At 40.1% G+C, this 16,474-nt stretch overlaps 1 protein-coding gene across 7 annotated transcripts in view; it reads left to right on the forward strand.

The window, feature by feature from the left end:
- The window catches only part of ASB3 (ankyrin repeat and SOCS box containing 3), a 104,313-nt gene that overhangs the window by 69,767 nt on the left and 18,072 nt on the right, over positions 1-16,474 (forward strand). For 6 of the 7 annotated variants that reach the window (XM_074989531.1, XM_074989527.1, XM_074989532.1 and 3 more), the window contains one exon: positions 11,540-11,791. The exons of the other annotated variant lie outside the window; for it this stretch is intronic. In XM_074989531.1, the coding sequence (XP_074845632.1) occupies positions 11,540-11,791 (252 nt within the window). The remainder of the gene's footprint in view (positions 1-11,539; positions 11,792-16,474) is intronic. 7 annotated transcript variants of the gene reach the window in all.

Consider the following 16,474-nt stretch of genomic DNA (forward strand, 5'->3'; position numbering starts at 1 on the left):
TGTTTTTATCTCAAGTTTATTTTTAAAAATATGTAATTTATTTTTCCTTCTCCAGTTTTGATGCTACAGAGTAAATCTTAAGTACCTGTGTAGCTCACTAATTCAGGGTCACTCCATGAGCTAAAGAACCTTGCTAAAGTCTCCTATGGGGAGTTCTGTTCTTTGAAAAAGGAGTCTTGTATAACATAATTGCAGTCTAGTTTTCTGGCTTTCAAAAGGCCTTATCAGCCATCTTTGTCTTGTGGGAACTTGACATGATGCTCTAATTGAATAAAACAGGATTCTTAATTAACCTGATTCTTTTCAGTATGATTGCATTCTTGAAATATACAGTTTTACTTTCTCTGTATGCCAGCTTTGTGTGTAAAACAAAGCAATATGAAATAGTTTTTGACAAGTGCTCCTCTGCCTTATATCTCAGTGTTCCTGGGACAAAACTGCCCCATAGTCTGAAAAGAAAGCTTTCAGCATATTACAGTTCTTGTGAAGTACTAACGGGTTTATACTTAGATTTAAAAAATCCCTTAAGATCATGATCACAGTGCTCTTTTTGTTCAGTACACTGTACATGACACATGCTGTTGTTGCTCATCAAATAGTTATTTCATGATGGTTATTTGATACAACAGAGGAAACATTGTAAAATGTATCCCTACATTAATTATATTTTAATTTAATGAATTTAGCATTGAAAGTACACTCTTGCATTTTCAGTGTTGTGAAGCAGAATTCCCTTTGGCTCTTCAGTTCACTATTTTGTACTAATTAATTTTATTAATGAAATTGGTAAATCTTCTTCCACCAAATTCTTCATATAGTTGGGTTTGTGGAACCCTTGAACAATAAGTTCAGCATGAAGATTATCCCATTATTCTGTGTCTTCTATTGCCTCTGCCCAAAACTTGTTCAATGTGTAATGCATTCTCTCTAAGGATGAACTCTAGAGGCGAGTGAAGATTATGGTGCAAGATTAGCCCCCCAGACACTTCTTGGGAACTCATGAGCTTTACATGTTATTCTGAGCTACCTTTTACAAAAGGTACATATATATGTTGGGTTTGAACTGAGACAGATCTCTTCATGGATCTGATATTGGGCTAGGCATTAGAATGTTAAGGATATTCAGTACGTGCATATACCGGAGAATAATATTTAAAAAACATGTACAAATTACTTTTGCAATAACTACATTTATTATTAAATATTTTGACAGAATGCAATTTTAACTTAATTTTTATATCATGGCAATATTATGCATAGCAATGTTGTGTGACTAATATGCCTTTTTAAAGGGAAATTTTTGTTCAGTCTTAAATTAGATCTACTTAAAAATCACATTCTAACAGAGGAATGACTCTTGGACAAATGGTAAAATTATTTCCTGGCACAGTGCCATTGAAGTCAGTGACTTAGTAGGAACAGAGAATTTGGCTTATTTCTAATTTTTAAAAAACTTACTCAGTTGAGTCAAAAAGCACCTGTTTTGGTGCTGTTTTCATTTTGTACATGCAATACTTTAATCTCCTCATTCTGATTTCTTTCCCTCTCTTTCTTGATGACCAGTTGTGCTTTCCCTGATGTTAGACTCATAAGAGGCCAGTGAACTTGAAAATCAATATATGGAAAAAGCGTGAAGAGATATATGTGTCAATTGACTTAGATTCTTTGGTTGATACAAAGTGAATGAAATAAAATGAGGGTTTTATGTAAAGTCTTGATTTTTAAAAAAATCTACATCACATATTTTATTTACATGCTACAAGGCTATATTTTCGGGAGAGGGAGGGATTGTTAGGGAACCCATGCAGACCTCGGCTGATCTCTGGCCTCCTGATACATTCCGGGACATCTTCCTCTGCATCCCCACGAGTCTTGCACTCTCCCTCTTTCCTTGTGTGGCCTGGGCCCACCACTTCCTCAGGCACTCTTAATGTGTCCCTGTGCCCCTACTCAGCCATTCCCTATCTGCATGTGTCCCTGGAACCCTTTTCTTCTGTTCCTGTGTGGCCCTGCACCTCTATTCAACCACCGTCCTTCTCCCATGAACCCCAGAGCTCTCTACTCATTGCTATTTGTCCCTGAATCCTTCCATCCTGTTCTTATCGGTGCCTTTGCTCCCACTTAGCCAGCCCACCTTTACCCATCTGGCCCTACAGCCCTTTCCCCTGTCCCTGTTTGGCCCTGTACTTCCACGCCTATTGAGCCACTGTTTCAGTCTCTCCTGCTCTACTAGCTTTTATGAACAGGAGTCTGTGACTCCCCTCCAGTAGCCCAGTGTGCCCCAGGCTGCCTGTTCTCTTCCCTAATACAGTGAGGGAGATTCTGGGAGTATCTGCATTGTTCTAGCACCACAGTGGCCCTGGGTGGGCAAAAGGAATAACTGAAGTAACTTTTCAGTGAAAGGTATTTTTTTTTTCTGTCAGGGGAACATTTATGTATAGCGCATGAATTATGCATGCGCGCAGTTGTGCAAAATTCTCCCAGGATAGTACACTTAAAAAAACCCCTGTCTAAACATTTAAATTTTCTTCACAAGACTCTCGCAATATGTTCCAGGTATCTAGAATCAGTATCAGAATTTTAATAAATAACCTGCCAGTTTGGTAATTTTCCTGAAGTGAAAATTCTGTAACAACATTTGGCTTTCATTTATTCTCCTTCAACTAAAAGCACATATTTCAAGGGAGGAAATCAGCAAGGACATAATTTTTTTTTAAACAGCGAAAGCATGTCCCTATGACTGTGCCTATTATAGCTAATGCTTCCCTGGTCAGGCTGCAAATGATTTTGAATTGCTTGAGGCAGGAGCTCATGCAGATCCTGAACTGCACATGTGAAATCATACATCGGAATAGTAGCCAGAATGTGCTCTGCCATGTCTCCTATAAATTATGTATAAGGTTTGCAGTGAAGCAAGGCCTAGGGTTTATTATATTGAATTTCACTGCATGCTTCTTAGACCATGTCTTTAAAAATCAATGAGCACCATTTCACTGTTCTGGCCTATGCTTAGGGTATGCTAAATATAGTTTTTAGAAAAAGAATCAGCCTACCTAATGGTACTCAGAAATGTTGCTACAAATGAGGCAGGCAGCAGAAGTGTAAATTTCAATCTGTCTCATAGAAGCTATATTCTGTAATTAAATTATTAGCTAAATGAAAGCTGAATGTGCAACCAAACAACATAAGTTATTGGTCATGCCAGCATTCATTATCATTATATCATTACTAAACACTAATCAACACCTATTTCAAAATACATCTTGCTGATAATTTCAGTGAGGGCAAAGAAAAGCTGACAATTTGACATTAAAATTCAGTATAGAAAGAATTGGCTCTTCGAATTGAAATCTTGCATTTCAGCATTCTAACACGACTGTCTCTTTTATTGCATCCCACAAAACACATCTGGACAGCACATTTTCAAGGTAAAAGCAAGATCTTCAACTGTTTGTTCATAACAGAGGTGAGGGCTAACTCAGTGTCTCATACAAATCATGCTCAATGCAAAACTTAAGGAAAAATGTTGCTAGGGTTGATGGTATTACTCTAATTTCAGCATCAGAAGACACTAGAAAAAATATTGAACAATCAATTTGTTCAAATCTGGAGGATGATAAAGTAAGTAATAGCTAGCAAGATTTGTTAAGAATAAATCCTGTCAAACCAATCCAATTTCTGTCTTTGACAGGGTAACTGGCTTACTGGATGGTGATAAGCTGTTATCTGGACTTCAGTAGGGTTTCTGACACTGTCCTGCATGAAATTTCATAGACAAACTAGGGAAATGTGGTCTAGATGAAAATCTTGTGACGGGGCAACACAACTAGCCGAAGAATGATACTGACAATAATTATTAATGGTGTGTTGTCAAACAGGGAGGTCATTGCAAGTGGGATTCCACGTGGTCTGTTTTGTATTTGTTGAAATTTTTATTAACCAAGAGGGGGATGAAATGGAGAGTGTGTTTATGAAATATGAGGCTGTCACCACCCTGGAAGCAGTTGCTAGCACTGCGAAGGAGGGTATTAGAATTCAGAATGATCTAGGTAAATTGAAGAATTGGTCTAAAATTCTCAAGACGAAGATCAGTAAAGACAAAGGCAAAATACTTCATTTAAGAAGGATAAAATAAAATGCACGCATTCAAAATAAGAAATGTCTGGCAATATGTCAGTACTGTAGAAAAGGATTTGGGGTTTATTAGATCACAAAGGCTGGGTCTACACTTGCCCCCAGCTTATTCAATCTGTATATAAATAATTACATTAAGGGCTTGTCTACACTTGCCGCCAGCTTCAAAGGGGGCTTGTTAATCAGGGCAATGGGAGATTACTAATGAAGTGCTGCGGTGAATATGCAGCGCTTCATTAGGCTAGTTCTTCCCTGTGGCAACTTTGAAGTGTCAAACTTCAATGTGCCAGCATGCATGTAGCTGCGGGCACTTCAAAGTGCCTTTATTCTCCAAAATTTTGACACTTCGAAGTTGCTGCAGAGGGGAATTAGCCTCATGAAGTGCTGCACCAGTTGTTAGGAAGAGGCAGCTGTTAGCAGTGGGTGAGTCGATCATTAGAAACATAGATATTTGGGCTTTTGATGACCAGGAGAACTGTATGGTGACTTGTCTGCCTGGTGCGAAAGTTGTGGATCTCTTGAGGCTTCTAGATAGACTTACGTGTAGTGCTGGGGAGGAGCTAGTGGTCGTGGTACATGTAGGTACCAATGACATTGGGAGGGTTAGGAAAGATGTCCTGGAGGCCAAAGTTAGGCTGCTAGGAAAGAGACTGAAATCCAGGACCTCTATGGTGGCATTCTCAGAAATGCTTTCTGTTCCACATTCAGGGCCAGGTAGGCAGGCAGAACTTCAGAGTCTCAATGCGTCGATGAGACGATGGTGTAGGGAGGAGGGATTTAGTTTTATTAGGAACTGGGGAGACTTTTGGGATAGGGGGCACCTATACAGGAAGGATGGGCTCCACCTAAACCAACGTGGATCCGGACTGATGGCACTAAACATTAAAAAGGTCATAGAGCAGTTTTTAAACTAAGAGATGGGGGAAATCCCATTGGTGCGGAGGAGCACATGGATTGGACAGACTTTTCTCTTAGAGGAGAGTCCATTGATAGAGATTCAATAGGTTTTAGTCAGAAAGGCTGTGTCTACACGTGCCCCAAACTTCGAAATCAGCTCATGGGAATAAGGGGACTTCGAAGTAGGCGGGGTCCTTTTGAAAAGGAGCCCCGTTTGGACGAGCCGCGCGGCGGCAAGCCACGTGAATTTTGAAGCACCGCTGCCGCCCACATGCTAATGAAGTGCTGAATATGCATTTCAGCGCTTCATTAGTAAACTTCGAAATGGCCATTTGCGTGGCCATTTCAAAGTTTGGGGCACGTGTAGACGTAGCCAAAGAGGAGAGGAGATGATATAATATGTGACAGATCAGACAGGGAATACTCACATATAAAAAAAAATCTAATACATCAGGGAAGGGCAGACAAACGGTGACAATTTTTTAAAGTGGTTCTACACAAATACAGAAGTCTAGCTAATAAGATGGGTGAACTAGAGTGCCTTGTATTTAAGGAGGAGATTGACATAATAGGCATCACAGAAGCCTGGTGGAATGAGGGCAATCAGTGGGACGCAATCTTACTGGGATGTAAAATATATCAGAAGGACAGAATAGGTCGTGTGGGTGGTGGAGTGGCACTGTATGTGAAAGATAATATAGGAGCAAATGAAGTAAAAATCTTAAATGAATCAAAATGTTCCATAGAATCACTATGGATAGTAATACCATTCTCTAATAAGAATATAGCAATAGGGATATATTATCGACTGGCTGACCAGGACAGTGATATTGACTTTGAAATGTTAAGGAAGATTAGAGAGGTTATCAAAATAAAAAGCTCAGTAATAATAGGGGACTTAAGTTCTTCCCATATTGACTGGGTGCATGTAACCTCAGGATGAGGTGCAGAGATAAATGACTGCTTCTTGGAGCAGCTAGTACTGGAACCCACTAGGGGAAAGCCAATTCTCAATTTAGTACTGAGTGGAACACAGGATTTGGTCTCGGAGGTAACTATTACAGGACCGCTTGGGAATAGTAATCATAATATAATAACGTTTAACATTCCTGTGGTGGGAAGAACACCTCATGAGTCCAGTACTCCGGCATTTAATTTCAAAAAGGGGAATTACACAAAAATGAGGAGGTTAGTTAAACAGAAATTAAAAGGTACAGTGATTAGAGTAAAATCCCTGCAAGCTGCATGGAAAATTTTCAAGGGCACCATAACAGAGACCCAACTTAAATGTATACTCCAAATTAAATATCATAATAAGAGACCTAAAAAAGAGTCACCATGGCTTAACAACCATGTAAAAGAAGCAATGAGAGATAAAAAGGCATCTTTTAAAAAGTGGAAGTCCAGTCTTAGTGAGGTAAATAAGAAGGAACATAAACTGCCAAATTAAGAGTCGCAATGTAATAAGAAAAGCCAAAAAAGATTTTGAGGAACAGCTAGCCAAAAACTGAAAAAGTAATAGCAAAATGGTTTTTAAGTACATTAGAAGCAGGAGGCCTGCTAAACAACCGGTGAGGCCCCTAGATGATCAAGATACAAAAGGAGCAATGATAAAGCCATTGCAGAGAAACTAAATGATTTCTTTGCTTCAGTCTTCATGGCTGAGGATTTTAGGGAGATTCCCAAACCTGCATCATCCTTTGTGGGTGATGAATCTGAAGAACTGACCCACATTAAAGTGTCATGAGAGGAGGTTTTGGAACAAATAGGAAAAACTTAACAGTGACAAATCACTAAGAGTGGATGGCATTCACCCAAGGGTTCTGAAAGAACTCAAATGTGAAATTGCGGAATTATTAACTGTGATTTGTAACCTGTCTTTTAAATCAGCTTCTGTACCCAAGGACTGGAAGACATCTAACATAATACCAATATTTAAAAAGGGCTCTAGAAGCAACACTGGCGATTACAGATTGGTAAGTCTAACATCAGTATGGGGCAAATTAGTCAAAACAACAGTAAAGAATAAAATTGTCAGACACATAGAAGAACATAATTTGTTGGGAAAAAGTCAACATGGTTTCTGTAAAGGGAAATCATGTCTCACTAATCCATTGGAATTGTTTGAAGGGGTTAACAAACATGCAGACAAGGGGGATCCAGTAGATATGGTGTACTTATATTTCCAGAAAACCTTTGACAAAGTCCCTCACCAAAGGCTCTTGTGTAAATTAGGTTGTCATGGGATAAGAGGGAAGATCCTTTCATGGATTGAGAACTGGTTAAAAGACAGGAAACAAAAGGTAGGAATAAATGGTAAATTTTCTGGATGGAGAAGGGTAATGAGCAGTGTTCCCCAAAGGTCAGTCCTAGGACCAATCCTATTCAACTTATTCATAAATGAACTAGAGAAAGGGGTAAGTAGTGAGGTGGTAAAATTTGTGGACAATACTAAACTGTTCAGAATAGTTAAGATGAAAGCAGACTGTGAAAACTTCAAAAAGATCTCACCAAACTGAGTGATTGGGCAACAAAATGGCAAACGAACTTTAATGTGGATAAGTGTAAAGTAATGCACATTGGAAAAAATAACCCCAAGTATACATACCATATGATGGGGGCTAGTTTAGCTACAACTAATCAGGAAAGAGATCTTGGGGTTATTGTGAATAGTTCTCTGAAAACATCCACTCAGTGTGCAGCGGCAGTCAAAAAAGCAAATAGGATGTTAGGAATTATTAAAAAAGGGATGCAAAATAAGACAAAGAATATTTTACTGCCCCTTTGTAAAACTATGATATGCCCACGTCTTGAATACTGTGTACAGGTGTGGTCTCCTCACCTCAAAAAAAGATATTTTGGCATTAGAAAAGGTTCAGAAAAGGGGAACTAAAATGATTAGGGGTTTGGAACGGGTCCCATATGAGGAGGGGTTAAAGAGACTGGGACTTTTCAGTTTAGAAAAGAGGAGACAGAGGGGAGGTATATAAAATCATGATCCGTGTGGAGAGGGTGAATAAAATTTACTTGTTCCCATAATATAAGAACCAGAGCACACCAAATAAAATTAATGGGTAACGAGTTTAAAACTAATAAAAGGAAGTTCTTTTTCACACGGTGCACAGTCAGCCTGGGGAACTCCTTGCCGGAGGATGCTGTGAAGGCTAGGACTATAAGGGAGTTCAGAGAAGAGCTGGATAAATTCACGGAGGTTAGGTCCATAAAAGGCTATTAGCCAGGGAGTAGGAATGGTGTCCTTGGCCTCCTGTTCATCAGAGGCTGGAGATGGATGGCAAGAGACAAGTCGCTTGATCATTGTCTTCGGTCCACCCCCTCTGGGGCACCTGGCACTGGCCACTGTTGGCACACAGGATACTGGGCTAGATGGGCCTTTGGTCTGACCCAGTAATAGCTGTTTTTATGTTCTTATGTTCAGCACTTTGTTAGTAATCTGCCGTCACCCTGATTACCATCCTCCTTCAAAGCTGGGGGCAAGCGTAGACAAGCTCAAATTGAATATGATTCAGCAGTGTGATGCTGCAGTGAAAAGAGCAAGTATTCTGGGGTGTATTAACTACTACTACTACTACTTCAGTCAGCACTGGTCAGGTTTCAGCTGAAGCATTGTGACCAGTTTTGAGCATCACACTTTAAGAAAGAATAAACTGGAGATATTATGGGTGTGTCTACACAGGCACAAATCTTTGAAATAGCCATGCTAATGGCCATTTTGAAGATTACTAATGAGGCACTGAACTGAATATTCAGCGCCTCATTAGCATTAGCGGCCACGGAATAAGGGGATTTTGCGTGCGCGTGTAGTCGCGTGCTTTCAATAGCGCAGCCAGAAGCGTCCTAATGCTAATGAGGTGCTGAATATTCAGTTCAGCGCCTCATTAGTAATCTTTGAAATATGGCTATTTCGAAGATATGTGCCCATGTAGACACAGCCTATGGGGAGAAGAGCAGAAGTGATTAAAAAGGTTTAGAAAACATGACTTATGAGAAAAGATTGGCAGAATTGGGCATGTTTAGTCTAGAGAAGAGAAGTCTGTGGGAAGGTAAAAGCAGTTTTCATATATGTAAAAAAGAACAGTGATCACTTGATTTCCTTGTCCACTGAGTGTGGGAGAAGTAATCCCCCTTTGTGGGATGCAGCATAGAAGATTCAGGTTAGGTATTAAGAAAAACTGTCGAAGGGGTTTTGTATAAGGAGATTTAAGCATCAGACCAGGGCGCCTAAAGAGGCTGTGGAATTCTCGTCAATGGGGTTTTTTAAAAACAGCCCAGAGCAGCGGTTCCCAACCTTTTCGAGGGGGGACTGCATTTTGACAATTCAGAAAGACACGGTGACCCAAGGCGATTCAAAACTGGGGTAGTGGGGAGCAATTTCTCCGCTGTGAAACACTCCTGCCCTCTGGCTTAAACCCTTCACAGCCCTAAACTACCACCCCCACTTATCCCACACAAGCATTGTGCACTGCTGCTGCTGGTCCTTTGCTGGGCTGCTGCTGCTTCTTTTGCACAGCTCCCCTTCCTACTCCTCCTCCCTTTCCCTGTCCACAGTGCAGGCAGTTCCCTGCCCTGTCATGCTGAAATTGGACTCAATTTCACTGGTTTAATGGCTGGATCCCTCCTTCCAGCTCTTAAACCAATTCAGTTAAGTTCCATTTCAACATGACAGGGCAGGGACTGGGAGCTAGACGAGTGAGCAGCAGCGGGAGCCACAAGTGTTTCCTTAAAGAGCTGCATGTGGCTTAGAGTCACCCATCTAGCAACCCTTAGAAAATCTAGTGGTGACCCATGTTTGTGTCCCAACCCGTAGGCTGGGAATCCCTGGTCTAGATAAGCACTTGTCAGGTCTGGTGTACATCTAGTTAATCCTGCCTTGACACACGGAATGGACAAGATGACCTCTCAGAGTCCCTTCCAGGATCACACTTCCATGATTATTTCAATTTCAGAAGATTTCCAGGACTCTCAGCAGTTGGGAGCATTTTGATCAAATTGTTAAGTAGATTGTCTATAAAATGAATAAATTTAATATATTAAAGAGAAGAGTAATGGTGACCGCATCCTGACCTTTTTGTAAGAGTGACATGAGAGAATGGGTAATGAGACTGGTCTTAAAATGGAGGCTTTCACATCTAGATTACCATCTACCATCTTAATTATGAATTAACAAGTGGCGACTGAATATATTAACATGTGAAATTGATTGGTAGTCTCAGTTGAGTAGCTGTTGGAGAGAGAGAAACCAGTAAACTGCTATTGTTAGTCTCAATAGAGAATTCAGGGATTGAAAGGAGAAACCAATATAATTTATGCCATCATGTGCCAGCAATGCCCCTCTGCTATATACATCGGACAAACTGGACAGTCTCTACGTAAAAGAATAAACGCACACAAATCAGATATCAGAAATGGCAATATACAAAAACCCGTAGGAGAGCACTTCAGTCTCCCAGGCCACACAGTAGCAGACTTAAAACTAGCTATCCTACAGCAAAGAAATTTCAGAACCAGACTCCAAAGGGAAATTTCTGAGCTACAACTCATCTGCCAATTTGATGCCCTCAGCTCAGGCTTAAACAAAGACTGTGAATGGCTGGCTAAATACAAAAGCAGCTTTCCCTCCCTTGGTGTTCACACCTCCAGATCAACTGCTGGTAGGAAGCCTCACCCTTGCTGACTGAGCTAACCTTGTTATCCCCACCCTTGCTTTGGCTTATTTATACCAGGCCCTGCAGATTTCCAAGACTAGCATCTGATGAGTGAGTCTGTGCTCACGAAAGCTCATGCTCAAAACTTTTCTGTTAGTCTATAAGGTGCCACAGGACCCTTCGTTGCTGTTACAGATCCAGACTAACACGGCTACCCCTCTGATACTTGTCTGAACTAGGTGGTCCATGGAAAGCTGGTTTGAAGAACACTGGTAGGGCAGCACAAATGGAGCACTGCGTGGATACAAAATTTGTAACTTTATCAGATCTGCAAACATGGTCCATGGATATTAGTAAATTTGCTGGGTTCAAAAAATAAAATTTGGATCCACATCCACCTGCAGTCCACAAACATGATCCACTGATACCCACGTTGGTTGTCTATAAAGATGATATCTGCAGATTTGCAAGGCTAAGTGTGAGAAGGTAGCAGAAGGGTAACCTTCATTGCAGCTGTCCTGTAGGTAATCAGAAGGCTTAATTTTTTGGTTGTATACTGATCAAACAACTTTCACAAACATTACTTAAACTAAACATTATCGCTGACATAATTAAGTGTAGGATTTTTTTTCAATTTCAGGAACAGTTTTAAATTTTAATACTGATCTCTTTTGTGGAATACAGATTAATTGAGTAATGTCTTAAGGTGATGATTTCTTGAAACTTTCATGACTATAATAGACTAAAATTGTTATTAAAGATTCTCTAGTCTTATTGTATAACTTCAGTAAAATATTTTCAGTATTATCTTATGCAGATTTCCTGTTTTCTGTGTGGTATTGCAGGTTTTGTGGCTTAATTCCGGTTCTTCTGAAGTATGGGATACACCTACTTGGGATTAATTTAGGATACTGCCTGCATCATAAAAAGTTTTCTTGGTTTCAGCACTTCTTGAAAGTGGGCTGCCCGATGCCTTCTGTGGAACACTCACGGGAGTTTACAAAATCTGCCATTAAAGCACAGGATGAGTACAAAGAGTGGCTACCATATCTGTTATTAGCTGGATTTAATCCACTGAATCTGTTGTGCAGATTGTGGTAAGAAAGATGATAATGACTTGTGTTTAATGTGTTGTGTACTAAATACTGATCTCCAAATTCATGACTAACCTAGTTTAATAAATGTGTTCGCTGAACAGCAAGCACTTCATAACTAGTGCTTATGGTGTGGCAAGTGATGGTGGGTTTCAGATCCAGGAAATAAAAATTGTTAACCAGCAAATCACGTTCTGAGTGGCTGCTTTACCCACCTACTAGGAAAGAGCAGCCACTCAGAGCTGCTTCAGGAAGCAGGTCAGGCTCTCCTTCCTTCTCTCTGGAGCTCACAACATTTTCACAGTGGGGACAGCAGGAAGAGACCAAATACACAGGGTGACTCTGTTCTCTCCTCCCTTTTGCTTCTCTGTGAACAGTTGGACAGTTCCTATGTTCTCTCCCTGTGTTTTCCCCACTTCCTCACAACAACATTCAGACTGGGAAGGGGCAGAGGTGGCCTTGCTGCAGACGCTTCTCTGGTCTGGAAGATGGGGCAGAATTCCAGGAGCTGGAGGAGGAGCAGGGTTGAGACTGGAGGAGGCAGGAGTGAGGGCAGAATAAATGGGGCACAATTGATATAGGGACTGGAGGGAGGCTACATTGAGGGGGCAGGATTGCTTTGGGGCTTGTAGGGTAGAATTAATTTAGCAGGGGCACAAGCACATATAGAGGTGATGATGGAACCCTCCATATTTGTCAGGTCATTTAAGCATGGATCTTAATGCAGTTAACTAACTCAAGATCATGACTGATAGAGATGTCAAATGTCTTGAGTGAAAAGTTCACACATAAGTGCAGGGTTCAGTGTTATAATATTTTTTCACTTCTCTGGGAAGAGGCCCAAAGCAAGGCTTCTTTGTTTATTCAGGGGAAAGGGGTGCTTCTCCATTTTTCACTGAACAGGCTTTCTACCCAATCAGTTCCTTCTTTCTGTGTAAATGGTGTGCTAACCACCCCAAATGAAAGTATGGAAGTGAATAAAACAATGGTATAAGAAGAATCTCAAATGGACAGATAATTATGTGTCAAACTGGGAATATAAACAAATGGGAGGAGGAATCCCCCTAGCATTAAATTCAGCGGCGGGAGCGAAAGAAGGTGAATAAAATTCCAAATTGGCATTATCACTTGAATATTTTACAATAGTACTATCAATCTTATGTTGTTTTACACAGAGCATTGTTTCCTACATTTTAGGTAAAAATAACAGTTTTTTATTTACTTAGGCATTATCAAAATTATTCTAGTACTTAAAAATGTAACAATCTTTTATTTTGAATTTTTTCCCATTTTCTATGTTGACCTGCAGAGTAGAAGCTCTGATTCTACAGTTCCATATTTATGATTTTCACAAAACAATATAAAACCCTACAAACATGTGACATACAAATACAGATTGAAACTCTCTTGTCTGTCAACTCCATAATCCAGCATGATTTTAGTTAGCGAGATGAGCACTTATCATGGGTGTATCCCTGTTTCCTGTGGTTCCATAAGGTTTGTTTCCAACCACCAGTCCCAGCTCTCAGTATTCTGTGCTGTTATTTAGCTGTAATTTACCCCTAAATGGCCATGTCTACGCTAGCCCCAAACTTCGAAATGGCCATGTAAATGGCCATTTTGAAATTTACTAATGAAGCGCTGAAATACATATTCAGCGCCTCATTCGCATGTGGGCGGCCGCGGCACTTCGAAATTGACGTGGCTCGCCGCCGCGCAGCTTGTCCCGATGGGGCTCCTTTTCGAAAGGACCCTGCCTACTTCGAAGTCCCCTTATTCCCATCTGCTCATAGGAATAAGGGGACTTCGAAGTAGGTGGGGTCCTTTCGAAAAGGAGCCCCGTTGGGACGAGCCGTGCGGCGGCGAGCCGCGTCAATTTTGAAGCTCTGCAGCCGCCCGCATGCTAATGAGGCACTGAATATGCATTTCAGTGCTTCATTAGTAAACTTTGAAATGGCCATTTGTGTGGCCATTTCGAAGTTTGGGGCTAGTGTAGACATGGCCAATGTCTTCTATGAGCCCAGTAAGCAGTGGAAATGTTGGTAATGCTGCAAGACAATATTGACATCTGGTGGTCTGGTAAATTCTCTTGTCTGGCACTGCTCTGGTCCCAAGGGTGCCAGATGGGAGAGATTCAACCTGTAATGGATTAGATGGAATTCACTAGTTTGGTGTATTTATGAAATTTTGCATATCCTATTAATAATTCCACTTATACATAATCTTTAATTTTCATAAAAATAATTAAATTTTAATATTCATTCAGTTTCAATAATTGATTTGTTTAAGATTTTGTGATGATATTATATTGGAGTTTGTCATACTGCTTGCAATGTTAACATCATCTTTTGACTGATTTTCTTGTCTTAGTGAAATTTAATGTTCAGCAGTTTTCCACTCAGTAGTTAAAACATATTTTAAGCCTGACGCAATAAATATTTGTGATTACACTTTATATACATATAAAAGATAGTGCATGATTACAAGAGTTAAGCTCTGCAAAAATCCTGTTTTTGTGACTCTTGTCTAGGATGGATTGATTTGAATCAAGGCAATTTAAATCACCACAAAAATCATTGGTTAAGTTACAAAAAAGGTAAACCTGATTGTGCTTAGAGTGCACTTAATTTTAGAGTAAGCCCCACTGATCTCCCTGGCACTTGTGTTTTTTTGAGAAAGCAAGTATAGAATGGGGTTTCCTTGGAAAAGCTGAGTTATACTGAAGAAAAATAGTGAATAGATAGATAGTATCACCATTATGGTCTGAGACCATGATGTTCCAAAAATAAGAAGCATATATTATGTAAAAAACAAAACAAAACAAAAAAAAAAGACAGTGGCAACTGGCAGTTCTAGGTTTCTCTTGCTGCAGCTTTCTGTACTGTCTACTTGAGTGATAGATTCTAAACCTAGGTAACTAGTTAAACAAGTCATAAGGATTAGCTAAGCGAAACTTTTCTTTTCCTAGCAACATCCAACACAGAATACAGCTCAGGAATTTACTTGTCAAATCATACTTCTGCTAAAAGACATAGAGTCTTGAAGCATGATGCATTGCAAAGTGAATTTTTTAAGTTACTAACCGGTTAATCCATTTAGCCATATCCACATAATTTCCTCCCAATAAACTGTTTTCCTTGCGATGTTTCATTTTTGCAGTTAGGCCCTGTATCATCTTCTTGCACTGCTTACACTTGACACATTTTCCTTTTTTACCCAGGGAACAAATTTATTCAAAATATTCCCAGATATGTTCTCTCTTAAGCCCAGAAACCAGGGGAGATTTTCTGTGGCAAAACTAGGGGAATAGAGGAAACTGTATGCTGAATAAAGTCTTCCATTTTTCTTTTTAGTTCACTCCACTGTTCCTTTCCATGCTGCCTTCTTTCCTATGTATTGTTTCTGTCTTAAGACAATGTCTTAACTAACTCGTCTGCGATGCTTGGCCAAGGTCCACCACCACATAAGCATAGAACAAAAACAATTGCATCCAGCTTTTGCATATGTTACTTTTTAATCTGCTGAGATACAGAAATTGAAAGCCCAGAACTTTGAAGAAGCAAGGGCTAGTGCAGGGGTTGGCATCCAAAATAGCAAGGAACGCTTTTTTTAATTTGGTAAAATACTCAATAATTCAAGAACTGCAATACATGTGAATATGAGACGGTCCTTAAAAAATAACATCAAACTGTACTTTTTGTAACTTCTATTATAAGAGCAGTGCACAAACAGTGATTTGTAATGCAATACATGAATACTGTGGGACATTCACAAACTTTTTACCTATTCTGTTTACTCACACTTTACGTGTGTTTGTAGCACTGTCTTCCTGACTTTCCTTCCTGAACCTTCTCTCTCTGGAGGATACTGGGGGCAGTTATCCAATGTTTCAAGATCACATACTGTTTGCTGTTTAGATAGGAGTTCATTTTTGGGCTTTTTGACATTCACTGTTTATCTAAAAAAAACTTTCGTGACTATTTTAACTTAGCAATTATAGCATTAGGAGCCACAAAAAAGACCTTACAGAGGTGCAGGTTGCAGACCCCTGAGCTAGTAGATAGTCCAGATAAATTAGAGCCATTCATTCATTTTTATGGGGATCTAACCACTGCAACGCATCATTAAAGACCTACAACCTATCTTAAATGAGGAATCCACACTCCAGAAGACCCTAGGTGACAGGCGTGTTCTCTCCTATAGACAACCTCCCAACCTTATGGGGATTCTCACTAGCAACCACAGGATATACCACAATAATACCAATCCTGGAACTTTTCCTTGCAACAAGCCCCGTTGCCATCTTCGTCCACATATCTATTCTGGGGACACCATCACTGGACCTAACCATGTTATTCACAGAATCACAGGCACATTCTCCTGTTCCTCAATTAACATCATATATGCAATCATGTGCCAACAATGCCCACACACCATATATATAGGACAGACTGCAAACTCTCTTCAACAAAGAATGAATGGACACAAAACAGACATCAAAAAACTCCTAACTCTCAAACCTGTCAGCCATCAGGTTAATGGAGTGTAACAGCAATGAAGGGTCCTGTGGCACCTTATAGACTAAAAGAAAAGTTTTGAGCATGAGCTTTCGTGAGCACAGACTCACTTCATCAGATGCTGGTCTTGGAAATCACCAGCATCTGATGAAGTGAGTCTGTGCTCATG

Source organism: Carettochelys insculpta, chromosome 3 (genome assembly GCF_033958435.1).
Source record: "Carettochelys insculpta isolate YL-2023 chromosome 3, ASM3395843v1, whole genome shotgun sequence".
Taxonomy (NCBI): domain Eukaryota; kingdom Metazoa; phylum Chordata; order Testudines; family Carettochelyidae; genus Carettochelys; species Carettochelys insculpta.